Here is a 23471-nt window from a genome sequence, read left to right on the forward strand (position 1 = left end):
ATGTTATCTTGGAATTCATAAATATTCCATATTCCCAAACCTTTCATTCTCTTTTACGTTATCTTGTATTGTATTGTATTGTATTGTATTGTATTGTATTGTATTGTATACAGGTGTGTAAACTGAGTCAGAAGCTTTCTTTTTTTTAAAGGAAAGAAGAAAGCATTGGAAAGACAAATTTCTGTACTCTGTATCAGACAATAAAGTGATTGATTGATTGATAAAAACAAAGATCAGAATGGAGCCAGCAAAGATAAAGCATACAGTGTAATGTTAAAAGCTCCAAGTGGAACGAAATATCTTCAAGATGTACATATTGGAAAACCAAAATTACCACATGCCTGCAAAAGATCAGAATGGAGCCAGCAGCGATAAAGCATATATTGTAATAGTAAAAGCTCTAAGAGGAAAGAAATATAATATTTTTGAGATGTTCATAATAGGAAAGCCAGAACTATCAAATGCCTGCAAAAATTTGACATGACTAAAAAACTACAACAACAAAAAAACATCATAGGAATAATGTTTTTATGCAAGAAAGATCCAAGAGATAAGATTAAAATGGTTCCAGATGAAAATTTATGAACAAGCGAAAACTCGGTGATAACAAGTGTATTTTTTGCAAAGATAAAAAATACACGATTTTGCATTAGAGATAAGATTAAAATGGTTCCAGATGAAAATTCATGAACAAGCGAAAACTCCCTGATGACAAGTGTATTTTTTGCAAAGATAAAAAAGACACGATTTTACATTATCAATCGTTGTGTAATCATGTACAACTTTTTTGGGCAGAGTTTGCAATATATTGAAAAGAAATATGATTGTGACAGACTTGCTCTGAACGTTGCACTTGGGGTTTTTGGACATTAGAAATGATAAACTTGACAACAACAAAAACAAAACAACAACTGATGGATACTTCTCAGATATATATGTTACGGATAGCCACATTCATTGCATGCACATATAAGTACAATAAAGCCAACATTACAAATGTTCTTAATTTCAAATATCCCAAACATGCATATAAAGTGGGAAAATATGCTTTTAACATAACTCTGGAACATAACAAATTTGTGATAAAAAAGGGCAATATACACATGTCTAGTACAAGTCTAAGTAATACAACGTCCCCATGAAAAGAATATATTCTTGGTCCCGGCTGTCTACATTATGTTTTGCAATTGTCAGTATTTATAGAGAGCATTAGAGCATCATTATGTTTTTATTTCCTAGTGCGTAAAGTATAATTGTCGCATCTGTTCCTCAGTCTGAACAAAACTGTTGGAAACAAAAGTGGAAGGGTGAAAATCAGGCAGTAGAGTGAGGTGAGTTAACTGCCGAAACTGAACGGACTGACAGGTCGGTACCTTCCAAGGAAGCCAGAATGCATGGGTTCTGGACCAGCATTTTCACACTCTTTCTCCGGACCCCTTGAGAGGTGGTCTGGGTGCTAGTCTTTCAAGTGAGACCACCACCACCACTACCCCTTTAGTTCAAAAACGAAGAGACTGAAAAACTGAGGAAAAACATCGAAGTCTCATGCATAGCAGCCAGTTAGCATATGTAAGATTTCAAGTGACAGCGACAATATGACAAATTCTTTGTTTTCAGGCCGGCGGATACATAAGCATTGTATATATGTAGTTGTCTTCTTCTTATGCTGTTTTTCTTTCTGACATCAAGTCTACGACCTAACAGGGGATTACTGAACTGCTTCAACAAACGATACATGGCAAAATCCAGTGTTGCACACTGACACCCGCATACACACACACACTGACACACACGCACCGCACGCACGCACACACACACACGCACTGGACGCACGCACTGACACACACACTGATACACACACTAACGCACGCAAGCACGCACTGCCGGGGACGCACACACACATGCACGCACGCACGCGGCCGCACAAACACACCGGCACACACACACACACACACACACACACACACACACACACACACACACACACACACACACTCACACACACACTTACACACACACACACACACACACACACACACACACACACACACACACACACATGATGACGGCACGCACGACCTTACGAACTGAATGTCGCCAAAGGCGTGCACACATGCCGCACTTGCACTGAAACTCAGTGGCACACACGCACTGGGGCATGCACAGACACACAGGCAAGCAACTTGTTCGCAGAGAGAGAGAGAGAGAGAGAGAGAGAGAGAGAGAGAGAGAGAGAGAGAGAGAGAGAGAGAGAGAGAGAGAGAGAGAGAGAGAGAGAGAGAGAGAGAAAACAAGAAATGACAAGACAAGACGAGACAAGGCTGTTAACTCTCTCCGTACGAACGGCGAAAGAGACGACGCTAACAGCGTTTCACCCCAATTACCATCATCAAAATATTGCAAGCGGAAGGCTCTTATACTGAAGAGGTGAATGTTGACAAAGAATACCATAATTCTGACGACGGAAGCTAAAGGTTGGGTCATTTCAGACACCCACTGGACATCCGAGGGGTCTGTGTAGAGGAGAAGAGAGGACTGGCCGTACTGAATGAGTTAAGACAAAATAATGTGTTGATTTCCTAGGATGATATATGACTGAGCACTGTCCGGTGTGCTTCTTGAATTTTTTGCCTGATCCACCGAGTCCCCCACCCCCCTGAACAGGACCTCGGGCAACACAACTACTGATAATTGATACTAATACAGCACACTGTGCACAAATCTGATCCAGTGCTTTACAAAACACTTCAAAACAACGACAACAACTGACTGAAAACCATGACATAAATTATTACATCAAAATTACCACCGTGTTGTATACATACCACATTGCCGGTGACCAGCAAAACTAGTACACTAAACACTGACACGCACACACACACACACACACACACACCATAACACACACACACACACACACACACACACACACAGACACACACTATAACACACACACACTATAATACACACACACACACACACACACACACACACACACACACACGCACGCACGCACACACTCACACACAAACACACACACCATAACACACACACATACACACACACACACACACACACACTGACTGACACACACACACACACACGCACGCCGACTGGGCACACCGGCACACACACACACACACACACACACACACACACACACACACACACACACACACACACACACACACACACACACCATCACACACACACACACACACACACACACACACACACACACCGTCACACACTCACACACACACATATGGAACTGAAGTCAGTTGTTGAAGATGTACCGCCGGATTTTTATTTCATAATGTGCGAAACCATCTAATTACGACCGTCCCTCAGTACACTGACAATACTGATAATCATATATCGGATGTAATCATTAAAACTGAAGAGATACAAGACTCGACAACATCCAATACCCTGGCGATTTATTCACATGCGATGACTGTCAGAAAACGCTCGCCAACTATGTTTATCATTGCATGCGTCTTAGATGACCGTTACTTATTTCTTTGTTCATCACTGATGCCGGTTGTTTTGTTGCGTCTATTAATCCTTGAGGATTTTGTGACAATAAATTAATACGGTCGAGTCGAGTCATACACGGGACTGACACACTGACTGTGACACGGCCGACTAGACACCGCACAGACGGACCATGCACACACACACGCACTTGACGCACACACATACACACGCACGCACGCACACCGACTGACACACACACACACACACACACACACACTGACACCGGCACATGGCACACACACACACACACACACACACAGTCTGTAGTACTGAAGCACACATCAACACAGCGGCACACGCAATGCCGCATACAGACATTCAAACGTACATTCAAAATTACCGTTAACTACATACCTGCCGCCCTCCACTGTGACACACACGCACTGCACTGCTAGCGCACAAACACACAGACACAGACACAGACTGACACACACACACACACACACACTCATGGCACAAAAGCACACACAACCGGCCCCCAACGGGCACACGCAATACACACAAACATTCAAACGTCAGTCAGTACATGTTCAAACATACATGTGTACATACCTGGCCAGCAACCGCCCTACACACTCACACTGACACATACACACACTGACACACACACACACACACACACTGACACACACACAAACACACACGCACACATGCGCGTGCGCAAATTTGTACAAACATACACACATTCATACACATACTTGCGTATACATTCATATGAATACACAAATATTAAATACTGGACAGAGACTCGGACAGAGAGAGAGAGAGAGAGAGAGAGAGAGAGAGAGAGGGAGGGGGGAGGGGGGCCGTGGGGGTGGAGGTGGGTGGCAGGGAAAGGGGTGAAAGGTGGCGTCTTCTCATGGCGCTGAGAGCAGAGGACTCGGGAATTTGCTGCTGTGGGGAACACGAGCTTGACAGCTTTCGTCACACTCCGTCAGCACAGTATCTATTTTTAGTTCCAGCTGATCAATTGCACAGTCGATTGTCCAGTATTCTTTTGCAGTTCCTCGAGTAAGTTTTTACCCTCTTTTCCAATTAAGAAATGTAAATATCTAATCACTGCCGAGTCTACAAGTTTCAGTTGTGCACGAAACAAATAACTAAAAATTCCCGTGTTATATTTATCTTTGGCAACTTTTGCAACGGTGGTCTTGGGGGTCGACTTTTCCGAGACGAAGTAACCCGGAAGTAATCCATCCGAATACTCACGGACATTATCGAAGACAAACTCCTGTTATAAGGTACGGTACAGCATAGCCATATTTGAGAAATAATATGAAATCAGTCATCATCACCTTGTTTCATGACCATTTTACCATGTAACTGATGTTGTAATGGTTGTATGATATATGAACTTACATTTGATGTGTTTCTTTTGTTTATTATCAGGAGTATGCTCTCAAAAACATCCTTGTAAAAGTCCAACAGGACTCGAGGGACGAAAGATAGATAATGAACATCAGAGGAAAATCCTCACCCGTTCAGAGCAATATAAGGACAGTTCAGTATCCTTTGAACATTTAAATCGTTAGATTTTTTGTTTGTCATGTCTACATTTAAACATTATTCTTTTTGGCCTTGTAAACCGGTATAATCACTTCCTACTTGGACCTGCTATTTCGGTCCGACATGTCTGTTCTCAACGTGCACTCGGTCTCGAACATGTCTCGATCGCTTTTCGAATAGGATATTTCGTTTAATGAATGAATTATGCCTTTGGATTCTAGAACTATGAGTCTTATTATCAATTTTTTGAAAATAGAATACAAAGCATTTTTATTTTAAAATGCATCTCTTTCAGAATGTAGGCGGGGTCTTACTACGAATTTCCGACAAGCGCAATGTCACGATGGTTTAGCATGTTGTAGCGTACATGACACAAATGCCGCAAAATACCGGACTAGTAGTTGACGAATTTATCATCAGAACTTCTCCCAGGCACTAGGTTTCCAGTCTGAATGGCCAGTTTCGCTTAATAATCGGATACATTTTATCGGGAAAACATTCATTACTGTCCCTATTGCGTTACAATCATCAAACTTGGAACAGAATCTATTTCTGGCAAGAACACGTAGTTTGTGAACAAAATTAACATATGGGGGTTTACTTACCCACCTTTTTTTAGCTAGAGTGATCATGTGATAGTTTATCATTTGGCTTTGTTGTTCTTGTGATACATTTTGTTACTGATCCACCACAAGTTTTTTAAGAAATGCTGTAATTCTGTTCATTTAAACAATTTGAAGCAAATACCTTTCTGATGAGCTATTTTTAGCACACACTCACCTACTTCTTGGCCCTTTTCTAAAGGCAGACACAAACAAAGAGACAGTACAGCTGTACAGAGATACTTGTGGTGTTTTGACTGACAAGAAGTGAAGTACATAGCCTTTCTACACCTAAGAACATGTGCTGGGTCAGAGTGATATAAAACTGAGTCACTTGACTGTACCACTGCTTGTACAGATTACAGTTTCAACTTTGCAGTGTGTCAGTAGAATCTTCCAAAATGAGGAAACTGCCAGTGTTTTCAGGTTAAAGCATTGTCTTTGTTTTCTCTGGGTGGTCAACATTGAATAAATGGGATCATCTGGAGCATTGAAATTGAATCCTAACTGTAGATATAATGAAAATTAATGAATGAGATTCATTGAAAGCAGTAGTACCTTGGGAATGTAGGTGGTTGGGTGAAGGTTTATGTCAAGCAAGTATGATTTTGTTATTAAGAAAAAAGAAGAAAAAAAGAAGCAGCTGGAAATATGTTACACTATAGCACTGTTAGGAATATTTACAGACTAGTATTGTCATGACAAGATTTAAAGAGAAAAACCAGCACAGTTGTACTTGACAAACTGACAAACCCACATTGCTTCAATTTTCTTTTTAATATGTAAAGTTTGTAAAGAGCATGTTCACATTATTTACACATGTGCCCACCTTGACGTGTGTATGTTTGTGTGCAATGTTTATGTCAGGTATTGATACTCTGTGAGTTTTTTTGTTTTTTCATGAGAGGTTTATGATTTTGTGTATGCATGTGTATACTGTATACTGTATACTTCAGTTTACTGACCGCGAATGATATAATTTTTGAATTGGATCTGAACTAAAAGCCAAGAGTACTTCAGTAGATTGTGAATGAAAACCTGGAATAGCTTGAAGTTGCACAGATGTAAACTTAAAGGTGTGGGGAAGGCGTTAGGCTGATGGCAGAGGAAGGGGAAGTATAGTTGATTCATTGTGTTTGAGCAGAAAAGTTCCATGGTGTGTACAATAAGCGTGCGTATGCTTGCACTGCATACACATTATGCTTATCTACAGCACAACCACGCATGTGTGTACGTGCATATGGAGAGGGAACCACCTGGAGATAGAAAACATTAACTGATCAAGCAAATAACTTAATAAGGATAAACAGCAACAGCATACATTTTCTTTTTCATTAAAATGAACCTTTTAGCAAACATTCCTGGAGACGTGCTATGCTCTCACTCAGAGGCTAAACACATATATATATTTTCATAAAAGTGAAACTTGAAAAAAAAACCCAAAAAAACCCAGAGACAAAAATGCTTACACTCACCAACTTATACATAGATTCATTCTTTCATTCTCTCACTTTTCTTACTCAGATATGTTTGTATGTATCATTGTATGAAATACTTAAATGTGGAAACAAAATGGGATGTATTGATTTGAAACATTATAGTTCTTACATTTATGAAGCGGCTGTCAGTATTATCTTCACTTGTAGTAGTTGCACACCCTACTTTTAGGTGCTGAAGTATCATCACTGTGTTAAAACTATGGTAATTGTATGTATACCAATTATACTTCTGACATTGTGTTGCTGCTGTATGAAGAAGGCCAAGGGTGTGTGTAGTTCTGTTCATGTAGAGGGCTGAAGGGGTGTGTAGTTTTGTTCATGTAGAGGGCTGAAGGGGTGTGTAGTTTTGTTCATGAAGGCCTAAGGGGTGTGTTGCTTTGTTTATGAAATGGGCCGAAGGGGTGTGTAATTTTCTTCATGAAGAGGGCCAAAGGGGTGTGTAGTTTTGTTCATAAAGGCCAAAGGGAAGGCAATGTGTTCTTCTTGAAATATATGTTATTTGTGATGTGGTATGGATTGTGTCTCAGACTTGTATAACCTTAACCAAATGAGCAATCCAAGAGGACAGACACCTCCTCCTGCGTCACACCTACGTAAGTTTCCTGTGTGTGTGTATATTGTGATATGGATATTGATGTTTTTTCTTCTTTTTTTTTTGCTGTTGGATTTTTGGAAATTGAATTTTTTGTGATGTGTATATGTTTGTGTAATTTACCAGTTGCCTATCCCATGACTTCTGCTGATGGTGTTGGGGCACCAGAGAAGACATCACCACTCTCCCCTCCTGTCTCTCTCTTGTATTATTTACTGTTTGTTCATTGTAAATAAGCCAGAATATGGTACTTACAGAGACAGAAAAGTGAGCTTCAAACTCAAAGGTGGTATGGGCAAGTTGAAGCCACAGGGTAAAGAAGGTAGATAGAGAACTTCAGAGAAGGATTTGTTTGTTTTGAAATGATCATCTCAGATCTGCTTGTGACAAGTTTACTAATAAAAAGAAAAAAAAAGAAGAAAAAATAAGAACATAAAAGTATAAAACAAGTTTTGTTGAATTTTTTTTGCTGTTGTTGGCTTTCTAGATTTGACAAGACGAAGGGGAAATTTTCAAGGGTTTTGCTGATGGGGGTGATTGTTTTGATATTATCGTTTTGTTTATAATTGATTGGCAGGTGGAAGTCACTTTGACGACCCGTCACACTACCAGTCGCATTTTCAGGCTGCTGGAGCAGCTTACCCGCCTCAAGCGGTCAGTATTTGTGTATTTTTATTATTAAAATTTTTGATGGTTTGGTCATCGTCTGTTGTTTTACATTATGACTCAACTGTGATTTGTTGTCGAGGATGTAGTCAGTATTTTTTTTTTTCTGGCAGGACAATGCTTGTTTTTATTTGACAGATGTTTGTTTTTATTTGGCCTGGTAAAAAAGAAAAGAAAAAAAAATGCATTTTTGTTTTGACACTGGAGGAATGTGGCAGAATGGTTAAGATGCTCTTCTGTCAATTCATTTGATTTTGCTCTTCATTGTGAAAATGAAAGCATTGTTGTGTGTTAGCATAATCTTCAAATAAAGGGAGATAATTCTGGTATTTCTGTCAACATTTGCTCTGAATGTTATGAACATGAGTGTGTCTTTCACATTTTTGCTGACTGCCATATGGGGGTGGTGTGGGTTGTTTCAATTATTGATAGTATCCCCACTTCTGGAAAATGTTTGAAATTTGTTCTTGTTTCTGGTCTTTTCCATTTTCTTTTTGTCATCTCTTCTCTTCTGCCTTCCTGATCCATTCACCTGTGATTTTGCTGGAAAGCATTGGCTGTTTTTTGTCTTGTGTCTGGACTTGGAAATAGGACAGTCTTTCATTGCTGATTTCTGTTTTGGGCCTGTTATCTGTGAATTGCCTGCTGTTTTTTTTAATTTATTTATTTTTTAAAGTTTTGTATACCAGTAGGTATGATTTTGTGCATAACTTATTGTGTTGCTTGTGTTCAGATTACTTTTAGAAAATTCTCTGTCAAAATATTGACAAAATAGTCGATGTCAGAGGCATGTCCTAGGTTTATGTGCATGAATATTACTGTTCTTGTGCCTTGTTTTCTTTTCCTTTTTTTTTTATCTCAAGTTCTGTGGGATTGATTACAACAGAGTTTTCAGCCTAGTTATGACCCTGTGGTTTGCAAAACTGGTGATAATAATGATGATAATAGCTTTGCTGACTGGCACTTGATTTGCTTGGGCAAGGGAAAGTAATACTGGTAGATGTATTTTGGAGGAATAGTGTTTGAAGTTACCATACCTGATTAACTGTAATCTCCAGAAGTAGGACAACTACAGACTGTCTAACCCTTTCCTCCCTCACCTTGCATGTCCTGACACCATCAACACCCCCCCCCCCTCCCCCCTTAGCCTCCCCTCTTTCTTTTGCTACTTCCTCTCCTCCCCACATTTCCTTTACTTGCTCTGCCCCTTGTTTCCACTGTCTTTCTTTTCCACACTTTCCCCTTTCTTCCTGTTCAGGGCACAAGGGATGGAGAATCAGATAGAGGTGTGGGAGGGGTGAAGGGGATCAAAGTCCACTTCTATTGAAGGGTTAGTCACACCAGTATCAAAGGTCAAAGTGGTCAGTCTGGTTTCCATGTCACAGCTGTCTCCTCTACCTTCCCTCATTGGAACTGTATTTCAAGCTGGTTCTCTCTGTCACCATCTCATTCTGTCTGCTGTGACCCCCGCACCCCCACCATACACACGCACACACATCCATTTGATTTCTAATATCCACCCCATTTCCACACATTTGTGTGTGCACACAACTTACACACATGTACACACAGTCTAAAATTAGTTTCAGTGTCTCTGCATTTTTATCTTCATGAGCATTAAGTGTATGTGGAATATGAATTAAAACACACATACACTACTACTACAGTACAGTATTAAAGTAGGAAAAACAACAACAAAAAATCACTTCTTATTTCTTAAGGATATGAAATGACTTTGTCAACCACAGGGGTAAAATAGAACTTGGATAAAGATGATAGTATTTAAAACACACCCAACACTTTTGACCAGTACACCCAGCAACAATCAGAAAGAAGGGACACTGGTCATACACAGGTTTTTTTTTTAAACAATTAAATTTAAAGACAGGATCAGTATTTTAATGACATGTATTAGAAAGGAGAGAAGATAATACTTCTGGAGCATTGTAGGAAAAAGCTTTTTTCACCATAAGATTTTGTTCTTATTCTGGGAAAAGCCAGAAGACAAGAGTCTGAGGAGGAGTGCATTTGTCTGGAGGGTGTATAGACAGACAGGTCATATTGCAGTGCAGTGCCTGCTGACGCACACCCACACTTTGTTCACACACACACACACCCTGTGTCCACTCTAACACACACACACACACACACACACATTGTCGACTGACATACACACCCAGTGGCCTCTGACACTCATAGCCTATGTATAGTTTAGGTTTGGTTCAGGACACCATGGATCATTTGGCCGGTTCACCACAAAATCAATGGATCATTTTCAAAGTTAGTTGGTCAGGAAAAACAACCCCTTCTGCCCATGGCATCCCCACACCCGAAAAATTTGTAACTGAATTTGTACTTTGTCCACACTGGCTGTGTGAAATGGTGTTATATGAGTGTGTGTGTGTGTCTGAGTGCATGTGTGTGTGATGGAAAAGACATCGTCACCACTGAACTTTTTGTGCAGTGCTGGAACGCTGATTTATGTTGACTCACATTATCATCTGGTTTATAATATACAAAGGATTATGTAGAAACACCAGCAGAGTTCAGCTGAAGGACTTGAGGTCTGCAGAGTGTAACTTTCATGTACATTAGACAATGACCTTTGTTTTAGGAAATCACTTTCCTTTGCTTGGTGGAAATCCTCTTTTCCACTGTTACAAAATGTCTCATAAAGTGCCTTGCCAGCATAATGTGTGGTGCTGTTTTTTCTGTTCTTGTGTATACACTGACAGAAGTTAAAATGCACTTTAAAGATAATGTTATATTTGTCACTACATGTAAGTAAATTACTGAATAAAAACTACATTCATGCTCGTAAAAGTGTGCTTACGCTTATCTTAATCGGATCTCAGTTTACTGAATGTGTCACGCTCTTGAATAACATCAACGAAGGAAATATGTAACTTGTAAGTTACCTATGAACACTGAAGAAATCTTTCGATTCAGACTCCAGCCGTGTGCAGAATGGAAGAGATTGGAACTGTTTTGAACACTCATTCGATCTTTCTGAGACATTAGGCAACATCTTTCAGCAGCATGCTCCACAATGTGGATGATGATTTATTACAACAAAATGTTCTGCATGTATCAAAGCCATCTTAAGTTGAGGAGATAGGTGGAAAAGTCATGAGCTAAAGTGGCATTGTATTCCACTGCAGTTCAGAGTATTCAAACGATGATGTCTTTGTGTAAGAGCACCTCATTTCCTTTCTGGCTTGGTACAGTTTTTTCCCCCCTACAATGTTCGTCTGCACATCAGTGTTCATGGTCATTGGAACAGCACAAGAACAGTAACAATTGCCCTTTTACTGTTTTAGCATGACTGATTTTATGAAATATGAATGAGTCAAGTGACTGGCTGGCTGCCACATTGATTCATCATTTCAAAATTGTATACATCAGTGACCGATGTTGGATAATGGACATGAAACCTAAACCCTGTCTGTATACACACAGTGACACGCTCACACACACACATACACCTGTGTCCACTGACACACAGACACTCACTCATCCACTGACACACGCACATGGAGTGTTGGCGCAGAGGCAGTGCATTTGCCTAAGAAGTAGGAAGTGAGAATTTGATTGTGCTGGTTCGATTACCACACTCACCAATATTTTCTCCCTCTCCACTAGGCCTGTAGTGGTGTTCTGGATGATATTCATTTGGATGATAAAAGGAACTGAGGTCCCGTGTGCAGCATGCACTTAGAGCATGTAAAAGAACACTCAGCAACAAAAGGGTTGTTGTGGGTACAATGTTGTGGAAAAATTGGCTTTAATAAGAAAAACACATACACCTGCAGGCAGAAAAATAAGGAAAAAGAAAAGTAAAAAAAAGTGGTAGTGTTGTTATTGTAGTGACTAGTTCTTCCCAGGGAGAGCAGCCTGACTTTCACACAGAGAAATCAGTTGTGACCTAGGAGTAATACAATGTGACACACATACACACACACACACACACACACACACACACACACACACACAGACACAGAAATCAGTTGTGACATAGGATTAATACAATGAGCCACACACACACACACACACACAGACACAGACACAGGAATCAGTTGTGACATAGGAGTAATACAATGTGACACACACACACACACACACACACACACAGACACAGAAATCAGTTGTGACATAGGAGTAATACAATGTAACACACACACACACACACACACACACACACAGGAATCAGTTGTCACATAGGAGTAATACAATGACACACACACACACACACACACACACAGACACAGACACAGAAATCAGTTGTGACATTTGAGTAATACAATGTGACACACACACACACACACACACACACTGGCCACTGAGATACCTTTGTTTGCCCACCCTGACCAACCCACAGCAGACTGCCCAAGTGGTGATTGAGTAAGCCTTGGGGCTTGAGTCAGTGTGATTGTCCTGTATCAGCCAGTAACATTTCAGCCTGAAGTCACATGACCAGTGGTCAGTGTGTTTGTTGTGTAGCAGCCAGTAACATTAGAGCCTGGAGTCACATGACCAGTGGGGCTGGCTAGCTGGTAGTTGAGAGAGAAGAACCAGTGTCATTTCTTGACTGGATGTGGTGGAGCTTGGACACTTCTGTGGTTTGTTTGGGAAACTTGGATCATGAGTCTCTCTTCATCTTCCAATGGCAGATCTGTTGTAAGAAATGGTTTCTTGTGATTTGATGTTGTATAAATAGTGGAGACTGCTCCTATGTATTAAAAAAGAAGGAGGATGGGTGATTCTCTTAAAGGAGATTAATTTTTGTCACAAACTTACCAGTGTTGGACACAAGCATGTCAGGTGGTGTGGTCAGGCGTGTTCTCATGTTCTACCTCAAAATGTATGTCTTAAACCAGTTGGTGTGGCCATTGTAAACTATTATAAATAAGCATGCTACCAAATGTTATTTATACTCATGTTCTTCCTCAGAATGTATGTCTTAAACCAGTTGGTGTGGCCATTGTAAACTATTATAAATAAGCATGCTACCAAATGTTATTTATACTCATGTTCTTCCTCAAAATGTATGTCTTAAACCAGTTGGTGTGGCCATTGTAAACTATTATAAATAAGCATGCTACCAAATGTTATTTATACTCATGTTCTTCCTCAAAATGTATGTCTTAAACCAGTTGGTGTGGCCATTGTAAACTATTATAAATAAGCATGCTACCAAATGTTATTTATACTCATGTTCTTCCTCAAAATGTATGTCTTAAACCAGTTGGTGTGGCCATTGTAAACTATTATAAATAAGCATGCTACCAAATGTTATTTATACTTGTATAAGTTACATCAAGTATAAAACATTTTTATGTGCCCCTACAAAGTTTCTTGATGTAAGCACATCTTGTAGACTGCCATTGTTACCTTCACCATTGAGCCCTCCCCCCTCCTGTTCTGCCACCTGTTCCCTCTACAGTCTATGTCTTACACAACTGCTCTTCATTGTGAACAGTCCCCCAGTCTGCTGCCTGAAGGGCCTTCCTTTGTGTGCTGGTTGTGTAAGACTTGGTGTCAGTCAATTGTGACTGCTGCCACAGCCAGCCACACACCAAGCAATCAGATGACCATTGTGGCTGGCTGGGTAGAGATTGAGGCCCCAGTGTCACATCCTGTTTGGTGTGTTGGAACTGTGTCACTTTTACTGGGTTGTGTGTGAGTGTGTGTATGTGTGTGTGTGTGTGTAACCTATGTCTTAATGAGTTGTTAATCTTCAGATTTCTGTGGCCAAACTGCTGTAGTAAGGAATGGCCCCTATATTTATCAGCTTTTTCATGTGGGTATAAATTTGAAAGATTTTGTCATTTGGATCACTGTTGGACTAGAGAATATTCCGGCCTCCAGGTGGTGTGGTCAGATGTGTTCTCATGTTTAGTTGGATAATCATGGAAATTCTGTATTTCTCTCAATTGATGCCTAGGACTGCTTGGCTTGCAAAGATAGTTGGCTAATGGCCACGTGTCCCATCCCCACATTGTGCAGTGTTGGGACTTCATTTGTATTGACAGTACAGAACATTTCTGAAAGTTCCTGACATTGGATTTGTGAAACTAGGAACAGCGTGCTTTACTTCCTGTGTGCAGAGAGAAAAGACCAGGTAGAACTAAGTTGACTTGGGAGATTTTAGTTCAGTTGAGATGTTCATATCAGACTTGTGTGATAAATAGTTATCTATTAGTTGTGTTCATGTTGTCTGAATGTCTAGAAGAAAAGAAATCAGTGTTAAAGAGTTTTGACTTGCATGCACTGAAGAGGTCTACATATAGTCCTGAATCTGTATTATGTTCCAATTTCTAATGTTTCTGTGTTCATGTTTGATGAAAAATTACAAAAATAAATGAAATAAATATGTCTGTACAGATTTGCATAATTATGACATGAAAATGATGCCTTCAGTTCAAACACTTTATGCACTACTGAAATTTTATACACTTCCATATTTTTAAACTGGCTTGTTTAATGACAAACTGTATTAAAAAGTATTTAAACAGCTCCTATAAAGACGACTAATACTATAGGAATATTTTAAAAGGAAGAAAATAGTAAACTGATTTCAGATGAAGAAAACCGATTTTGAAATGTGTAAATTTCTTTCTTCAGAACAGTACATAGTTCCTATAAATTGTATAATTTAATTTTCAGAAGTTGCAAACTGCAAGAAATAAGTTTTTTTCTTCCTAAAGTATGCAACAAAAATCATTCAAATTTCTAAGACAAACATGCTTCAAAGACCCTGCAAAGTTGTAAGACAAAGAAATTGTAAGTAAGAACATACAGTCAGAGGGAAAAATGAATTTGGTGAAGACTTTGCCTCAAATTGTTGCAGGTATACATTTTTTGGTAAAGGAGATCCACAATTTGAATGGAAAAAAAGTCTTAAAATCTAATGGCTTTGCATATTATTACAAAGGAAAGGAGAACTTTTCATTTGTTCATAATTTCACTACCTTCTATCAGCATTATGCAAAAGTAAAATACAAAAATATGTCTTTTCATAATTTCATTCCTGTCACATAACAGAATTTTGAGAAAATTGTGATAAAATATGTAAGCTTGAAGATTTTAACAATTACGATTGTTAAACTGAAGCATAAAAAAAAGCATTTTCAAGCATGATAGTGGCTTATATTAATGCATGCCAGCAATCATTCATGTTTTTGCACCCAAGTTATATGTAATTAGAATTTCCTGTTGAATTGCACTTAACAGTGTGTTGTGTATTGTTTATTGCCCATCGCTTTTAAAAAAAAAGAATAAAGATAATCTCTGCTTCATTTCATGTTTTTTATATCTTTTACTTTTTTCTCAAAATCACTTTATCCGCTGAATTCATTCCCAGACCCAAGACAAACCATATTCTTGCTTAGTGTTTGCTTTTGACTATTGACGAGGAAAAAAGAATTCGGAGTACAAGGCAGATTTCTGCTAACCCTGTATTTAACCCTGATTCGACAATTGATATTGCCTTAGAACTAGTGATAAAATGACAGATTATGCTGTTTTCTAAATAGTTAAACACACATGAAGCAACAATTTCTTTGACCATTACATGTATTAAGAGGTAATTGAAACAAATTTTCTTAAATTTCTAGAAGCCTATGGGGCTGTTGAATAGTTCTGTTTTCAGTACAGATATCATCAGCTTAGTAAATTGCTGAACGTCACACCAGTCATCGCTTCCAACAGGCTTCTACAAGAGGAAATTGATCAGTTTGTGACATGGTGACCTGATTTATATATTTTTCTCTATTTCAGTTTGTCGACATGAACAAGCCCGCGTCAGCGCGGGTAGCCGGACCAGGTCTTGCACAGGCGCCTCAGAGCTTCAATGTGGGGAGACAGCCCGTGAGTGCTTGCTTGTTGCTGAGTGGACTTGGAGTCACTAAGGGGGGATTTGTGGCATTTTATTTGAAGTGGACTAAGTAGTAAATGGAAATTCTGCTGAGAGAGAAGGAATTGTTATTGGGTGTGATCCAGATAAGAGAGTTGCAGGTTCTGGCAAAATGATTGAAGTGCTTGCTGTCAAGTTATGCAAGCAGTTGCGCAGTATTGGGTGTCGGATACTTCACACAATTTAAACCATGCTTTGTTCAAAGACTGGAGCTCATGGCACTTAGTGAAGAATGATTTTATTTGACCACTGGCTGTTCTGTCAAGCGTTTACATATTGTTATGAACTGGAATTACTGAAATGAGTGCCACACAGTAAAAGCTGATTATTATTATTTTTTAAGAATAGAGATTGAATGCATCTATGTTCTTTCTTTTTGATGAAAAATGTAGTTTCTGTGAGTTTATTTTGAATGACGTATGTTTTCACTTAGAGTGCTAAGAGCCTGTACATAGCTGTCATGGATAGGTTTCCTTTGTATTTCAGCAAAACTATAACCTGGTGGGAGATGCACAGGACCCCCCAGGACCCCCCATGTGGAGCCAACAGGTGAGTTGTGGAGTTGGAAGGAGGGACAGTGATTGACAGCACTGATTTGTTTGTTTCAATAGTACCGATTTATTTGTTAACCCTTTCACTGCCAGTGAATTTAGAGTGCAACACTCCCTGGCGCCAGCTGATTTTCAAGAAAGAGCAAGAAATTACACCTACCCATTTCAAATTACTATAACTTTTTTGTTTTTTGAGCCAAATGACTTTTTTTAATTTATTTTTTTAAATTATGTTTTGTTTTCAATACAAATTTTGCACTTCGACACATTACAGACATAAACAAACAGGTACAACACAAACATCACTGCAATGCAGTTGAAAACAAAGCAAACTCGCCAATTGAAGTCTTCAGTACAACTATATTTCCCATGTAATCGTGTAATCCAGAATATAATCCATGGGAAACACACAAAATTTCCTTTTGTAGAAAAATGATGATTTCTGTCACTTCACTTGAAGGTGTCACAGTGTCCACGCTTGATATATCTTAGTGTGGTGGAACTATACATACACTTTACAACTATCTGATGAAACTGAAATACTACTAAAATCAGAAAATAAATGGAGGTAAAATGTGTATACAAATATGTACACAGGTCTGAACTGTTCATTGTTTGGGACCTTGAATTTTTAGTTGCAGCTGCTTTCCTGTAGTCCTCCACAGTATGATACAATTCAAAGCACAGAGTGGGACACATTGGCTTCTTGCACATTATGGTTCCAAATGGCAGGCTGAGCAGCCAGGATGTCCGCCAGTAGTCCTCAATTTCAGGTTTACAACACAGCCCCATTGCGATCTGAAGTGCTGTGTATGCCTCCATCTCGGGGGCAGTGACATCTTTGGCAGCATTCAGCCTTGAATGTTGACTGAGTTCAGTGATGCCTGACAGCAGCTTCTCTGCATACAGATTAGACTGGTCAGCCACGAGTTGGAATGCTGATTCGGGGAAGAAAAGCATAAAGAAGTCCACTGGACGGAAGTTGTCAGTGTTGACAAGGCCACCTGAAACACTTCAGCAAAAAAAAGAAAAAAGAAAAAAAAGTAAGATACAATCAGTAATAATTATATAACAGCTGATTTATTATCAGCTAATGATAAATACTGCAAATAAAAGATATTATTCTCGTAAACAAGTGCACAAATAGCAAAAACATAGATTTTTACACTGGCATTGCTTTACACAGTGTATCTCCATAATCTTCACTAGAAAAAAAACTGACATGAAATGTTTGTGTGGTAAATAAACCTACTGCTCTTGCTCTTCAGTGTCCTACACTTGTCTGATACATTGCACACATAATTTTTATATGTGCTACTAGTGAATGAACAGTACACCTCTGATCTGTCCATAAGTGCAACCTAATGTTAGTCACACACTCGGTGACATAAATGCGAGCGAGCGCGCGCACACACACACACACAGAGCTCTTACCTGTTTTTGTTTTTTTAGTAAAATTCGGAAGCCATTCTGCAGGACAGTAGGGATCATCCATGTGGTACAACACCCAAATCCGGGCTTGGCACAGCTGTTCTACCTGCACCCTCCCTTCTGGTCGTTGGCGTGTAGTCGAGCTTGACCCACGGCCACGCAGTGTTGTTGCTCTCCGTCGTGAAACTGGTGCTGTGACATGAGCAACACACTCTTCCCCTTCACTATCACAGTCAGTCACAGCTGTCGATGTGGTGGCCTTAGCAGGAACACGTGCTCCACTTGTCTGGCCGCGCCCCGTACGCTCGCGAGTTTGTACTTCGCTCGGTGCACAGTCATCACCACTGTCACTCTCCCCCTCAGACAATGAAACTTCTTCATCATCATAACAAGAATTCTTCACCCCAATCTTAATTTTGCTGGCCTGGCTGCAGTCTCAGTTGCTCTATAACTTGCTCAGTTGTGAAGTAACGTCTGCTCGTCGATGCAGCCATATTGGAAAATGAAAAGATCAAAGTTACGGATAAAACTATAATAGATTCACTCAAAAACTTGCAGAAGTACTGAAAAGATGGTGTCGATCAATAGAAAGAGATTCCCCTGGTCACGTGCACAAAATCTGGCCTTTCAAACCTTTCCAAAATGAGTGGTTGGTTTGTGAATGACCTACCCTGTTTTGGTTGCTTTTTGGCGACATTGCCGGTCACCCTAGCGGGTGCCGAAAGACATCATCAGCGGCCAAAGTGTTAAGCTAGCACCGATATACTAGCTGTGATAGTACTGATTTGAGTGACAGTACTGATTTATTTGTTTGACAATATTGATTTATTTGTTGGGTAGTGTGTCAGTGATGTCACATAGTTGAACGGAATGTTGAATAGTGAGTGCTGAGGTTTCTTGTAATTGCGTTTGGCACAGTTGATTGAAACATCAGTTTTTAGGGTTTCTATAGATTTAAAAGATCTTAAGAAATGGTAAAAAATGATGCGACTTTTTTATGTTCTTAGAAGTCTGAAAGAAATGGCCCACGTTAGTTAACATTAAATTCTGGCCAGTGTATTCCTGATAACGATAAAAAACTTTGTTTCTGTTGTTGATAAACACACCTGTGGAATGTTTCACCAGATTTTGAATTTAAAGTGAAATATTGATAAAAGAAACAACTTTTTTCCCAAAAGAATCTCTGTGGCTGTGTTGCCTGCTTTCAAAGTGTCATATGCATTTCAACCCTGTGGTTTTAGTGTTTGGTCCTTTGGTGTGTAAAAGATTTTGTTTTTTAATTTTTAAAAAAGTTTTTAAATTTTGTGATTAAAAATCTTAAAATGTTCTTGGTTTTCCAATGATAACGTTTTAGGTGTTAGCTTATACTTCATAATTCTTTTCTTTTTAAGGTAGCGCTAGGCGTAGATTTGGGGGTATTTTTGTTTCTCAACTTCTAAGTAATGTATCACTCTGAAATTTGGCACAAAGAGAGAAGACATCAAAGGTATGCCACACACCAATTTTTAAGTAAACAGCTTGACTAGAATTAAAGTTATGAATATTTTTAATGTTCTGAAGGGTAGCTCCATTTCGCAGACTAGATCTCATAGAAGCTGCCTCTCTGAGAAGTGTCTGATATAACAGAGTTTCACTTCAGTGACCAGAGAGTGCAATTAACACATGAAAGCTTTGGTAAAAAATTTATAATGTTCACTCACCACTCAATCAAAAAGGGTGTTTTTTCAGTCGCAATGACAGTTCACATCTCACACATGTAGCAAGTAAAGTAATTGAGATAGAATGTCCCTGATAGTCTTATTGCACTCAGCAGCCATTTTTACATTAGTACACAAAATTTGGTGTCATTATGCTGATGGGAAGTGTGTGTGTTTTGTTGCACAAATATGCAAGTCCACGAAAAATGAACGTTTTGAGAAAATTGCATTTAAAGTTTGGTCTTGTCTCTCCTAGTAGACCAAGGCACAAAACAGGTAAATTTATACACAAATATTTTTTTTCAGGTGTCTGTTCATAACATAAAAAGAAAACAAAAACAAAAAACAAAAAAGAAAGCTGTTTTGGTGTTCAGAACAGTCCTGCCCCATACAACTCTCCTCCTCGTTCACACCGCTCTTGACGTTCTCGATGCCGGATTGTCTCAATTTTTTGCCTCCTTCCTTTCTCTTTTCCTGATGTTTTTCTTGCTGCTGACTGCACTCTGGAAAAAAAAAATTGGTATGTGTTTGTGTATACATGTATGGGAGAAGAAGAGAAAGGTGAGAGAGAGAGAGAGAGAGAGAGAATGTGTGTGAGAGTGACTTTTTTTTTTTGAGGGGGGTGGGGGGGGGGCATGTACACACACACACACACACTATAAACATCCACACACTCCATCACACATGTAAATCACAGGAGAGGGAGAGAGAGAGAGAGAGAATGAATGTGCATGTGTGAGAAACTGACTTCACATACACACACACAACTTCAACATCCAAACACTCCATCACACATGTAAACCAAGAGAGGGAAGGTGAGAGAGAGAGAGGCAGATAAAGAGACAGAGGGTGGGGGAGGATGTCAGATAAACAAACTTACCGATTCATTGCATGACAGGCAGTGGAGTTTAGATGTCTTGTTTCGGTTTCCAAGGGGGGTGGGGGGGGGTTAGTGCTTGCCTTTGTCTGCAAAGTGCTGACTTGCTGAGCACTTTTCCCACCTCTCCGCCGCTTCCTAAACTTGTGGAGGGCCCTAACTTTAACTTTTCTTTCCTTTGTCATTCTTATCTTTTCAAAGATTGCTAAAATAATCCAAAATTTATAGTTGTTGATCGATCTGAATAGACACAGATAGCAGACGCTTTGCAAACAGGAAGTCGTTTGAGAGCCAATGATAAAGCTCAGATCGGCCACGTGACCGAACCGGCCAATCACTTCACCAACAACAAGCAAGCCAGTGACCCACTTTTAGGCCCTGGCAGGCTGGCTGTGTAGGAATTTTCCTATGCTAATTAGGCTCATGGTGAAGGCCGTTTCTTCCTCTCTAGTTCAGTAGGTCACAAGCCTTGCTTCATGGCGTCGTAGCAACGGTAGGCGCGATTGAAAATGGGCAATTTTTGGATGCATTCGATCTTTTTTTCACAACTTTCTCTCACACCCACTCACAAAAACAGCTAAAAACACACACTTTGAGTAATAATTCAAACAAAACACACACATGTAAGGCTTTATGAAACATTATTCTTGCAAAATTCACAACAAACACAAAACACATTTTTTAATGATTTTTGGTCAAAATTCTACCCCTAGTGCTACCTTAAGCAAGAACAATACCTTCACGAATAATGGTATGTGTGTGCTGCATGTGTGGGAAAGAGAGATTTTTTTTGTCATAAGTGCTTTGAATATTCACAAAATATTCACACTGCACCACACCAGACCATACAGCAGCAAACTACACTGCACCAGACCACACTACACTGCACTACACCGCACCGCACCACACACACCACACCACACCACACCACATTACACCACCCACACATGGTGCCAAGATGTGAGATAACAGTGTGTGGGGACTCAGGCGGTACTGTTGCAGGGGTCACTTCCGGGGTCGTACTTCATGCGGCAGACGCGCATGCCGGGACCCATGAACAACAGCCAGGTGGCCTTCATGCAAGGCATGACGGGCAACATGACCGCGGCTAACATTGGCTTCCTGCCCAACACCATGCCCACCAACTACGGGGGCAACCAGGGCATGCCCGTCCAGTACCCCAACAGCCAGTTCGTGGTCAGTGGGCGGTTGTCCTTGTGTGGGGGAGGAGACAGTTAGTGGGGAGGGGAGGTGTGTGGGACAGTTCATGGTCAGTTAGTGGGGGTGGGGGTGTCCTTGAGTTGGGAGGAGATGGTTCATGGTCATTGTGTGAGGGGGGGTGGTTGTCCTTGTGTAGGGAGGAGACAGTTCATGGGGAGGAAGGGGGGGGGAGAGATGAGGTGTGGGACAGTTCTTGATCAGTTATTGAAGGAGGAGGAGGGGGGGGTGTGTGGGGAGGAGACAGTTCATGATCAGGTTGTGGGGGGTGGCATGGGTGGGGAGGGGAACAGTGTGAGACCGTTCATGATCAGTTTGTGTGTGTGTGTGTGTGTGGGGGGGGGGGGTTATCCTTACTCGGGGAGGAGATTGTTCATGGTCAGTTAATGGGGAGGGGGGATGGGTGGGGAGGAGACAGTTCATGTTCAGTGTGGGGGGTCAGGGAGGGGAGGGGGGCTGTGTGGGACAATTCATGGTCAGTTATTGGGGGACAGGGGTGGGGGGGGGTGTTTGTCCTTGTGTGGGGAGGAGATGGTCCATGGTCAATCAGTGGGGAGGGTGGGTGGGGAGGGGGCTGTTTGGGACAGTTCATGATCAGTTAGTGGGGGAGGGGAGGTTGTCCATGTGTGGGATGGAGACCGTTCATTTTCAGTGTGGGAGGGGGGTAGTCCTAGTGGAATGAGGAGAGGACGGATGGGATCCCATCATTCAGCTGGTGGATTGAGGGGGGTGGAAGGGTTTGGAGGGGGGTGTGAGTGTGTGTGGAGGAGTATGAGGCAATGGCACTATGCTGATTGATTCTGTGGTTGGTTTTTGATGTTGTTGGTTGTCAAATGGATAAATCTGTTTTGATGTAGTTTAAAACAAACAAAAAATAACATTTTCATGTGAATATGTTGATGAGGAGAGATGTTCAAATTGTCTATGGGGTGTGTGTTGGGTATAAGTGGCAATGGCAGTATGCTGATTGATTCTGGTGTGTTTTTAATTGCAATTTATTGCTTTGTGTGGTGAAGTTTAGATCAAGAGTTGTTCTCCAGTACTCCTGACCAAAAGGTGGGGTGTGATATGACTTGAAAATGAAAAATCAACCTTGGATTTTTTTGGGTTTTTTTTTATGGAAAACAGTTTTAAAACAATTTTTCTATAATTTTAATCAGCTTTGGGGTTTACTTCATGGAATGCTAAGAAAGAAAAAAAAACCTCCTGTGTTTCTGAAGACAAGAAAAAAGGGAACATAGAAAACCTGATATAGAGTGCCACTTATTTATTAAAAAAAAAAAGAAAAAAAGAAAAGGTGATGTCCACAATGAATCTCTGATGGAACTTCAACAAATATGACTTTGGACACAGAAGAGAGCAGTTGCCAGAAATTCA

The 23471-nt window shown here is 40.3% G+C and overlaps 1 protein-coding gene across 5 annotated transcripts in view; it reads left to right on the forward strand.

The window, feature by feature from the left end:
* The first annotated feature begins 4756 nt into the window (after window positions 1-4756).
* LOC143301823 (eukaryotic translation initiation factor 4 gamma 3-like) overlaps window positions 4757-23471 on the forward strand; it is an 83210-nt gene continuing 64495 nt past the window's right edge. For 2 of the 5 annotated variants that reach the window (XM_076616224.1, XM_076616228.1), the window contains exons 1-7: window positions 4762-4781; window positions 4930-5045; window positions 7700-7740; window positions 8317-8393; window positions 16185-16274; window positions 16807-16869; window positions 21879-22073. In XM_076616224.1, the coding sequence (XP_076472339.1) occupies window positions 4993-5045; window positions 7700-7740; window positions 8317-8393; window positions 16185-16274; window positions 16807-16869; window positions 21879-22073 (519 nt within the window). In that variant the 5' untranslated portion in view covers window positions 4762-4781; window positions 4930-4992. Of the gene's footprint in view, window positions 4782-4929; window positions 5046-6034; window positions 6075-7674; window positions 7741-8316; window positions 8394-16184; window positions 16275-16806; window positions 16870-21878; window positions 22074-23471 lie in introns of those variants that run through there. The other 3 variants (XM_076616226.1, XM_076616227.1, XM_076616225.1) reach the window with 3 other exon arrangements.

This window comes from Babylonia areolata, chromosome 28 (assembly GCF_041734735.1).
Source record: "Babylonia areolata isolate BAREFJ2019XMU chromosome 28, ASM4173473v1, whole genome shotgun sequence".
Taxonomy (NCBI): domain Eukaryota; kingdom Metazoa; phylum Mollusca; class Gastropoda; order Neogastropoda; family Buccinidae; genus Babylonia; species Babylonia areolata.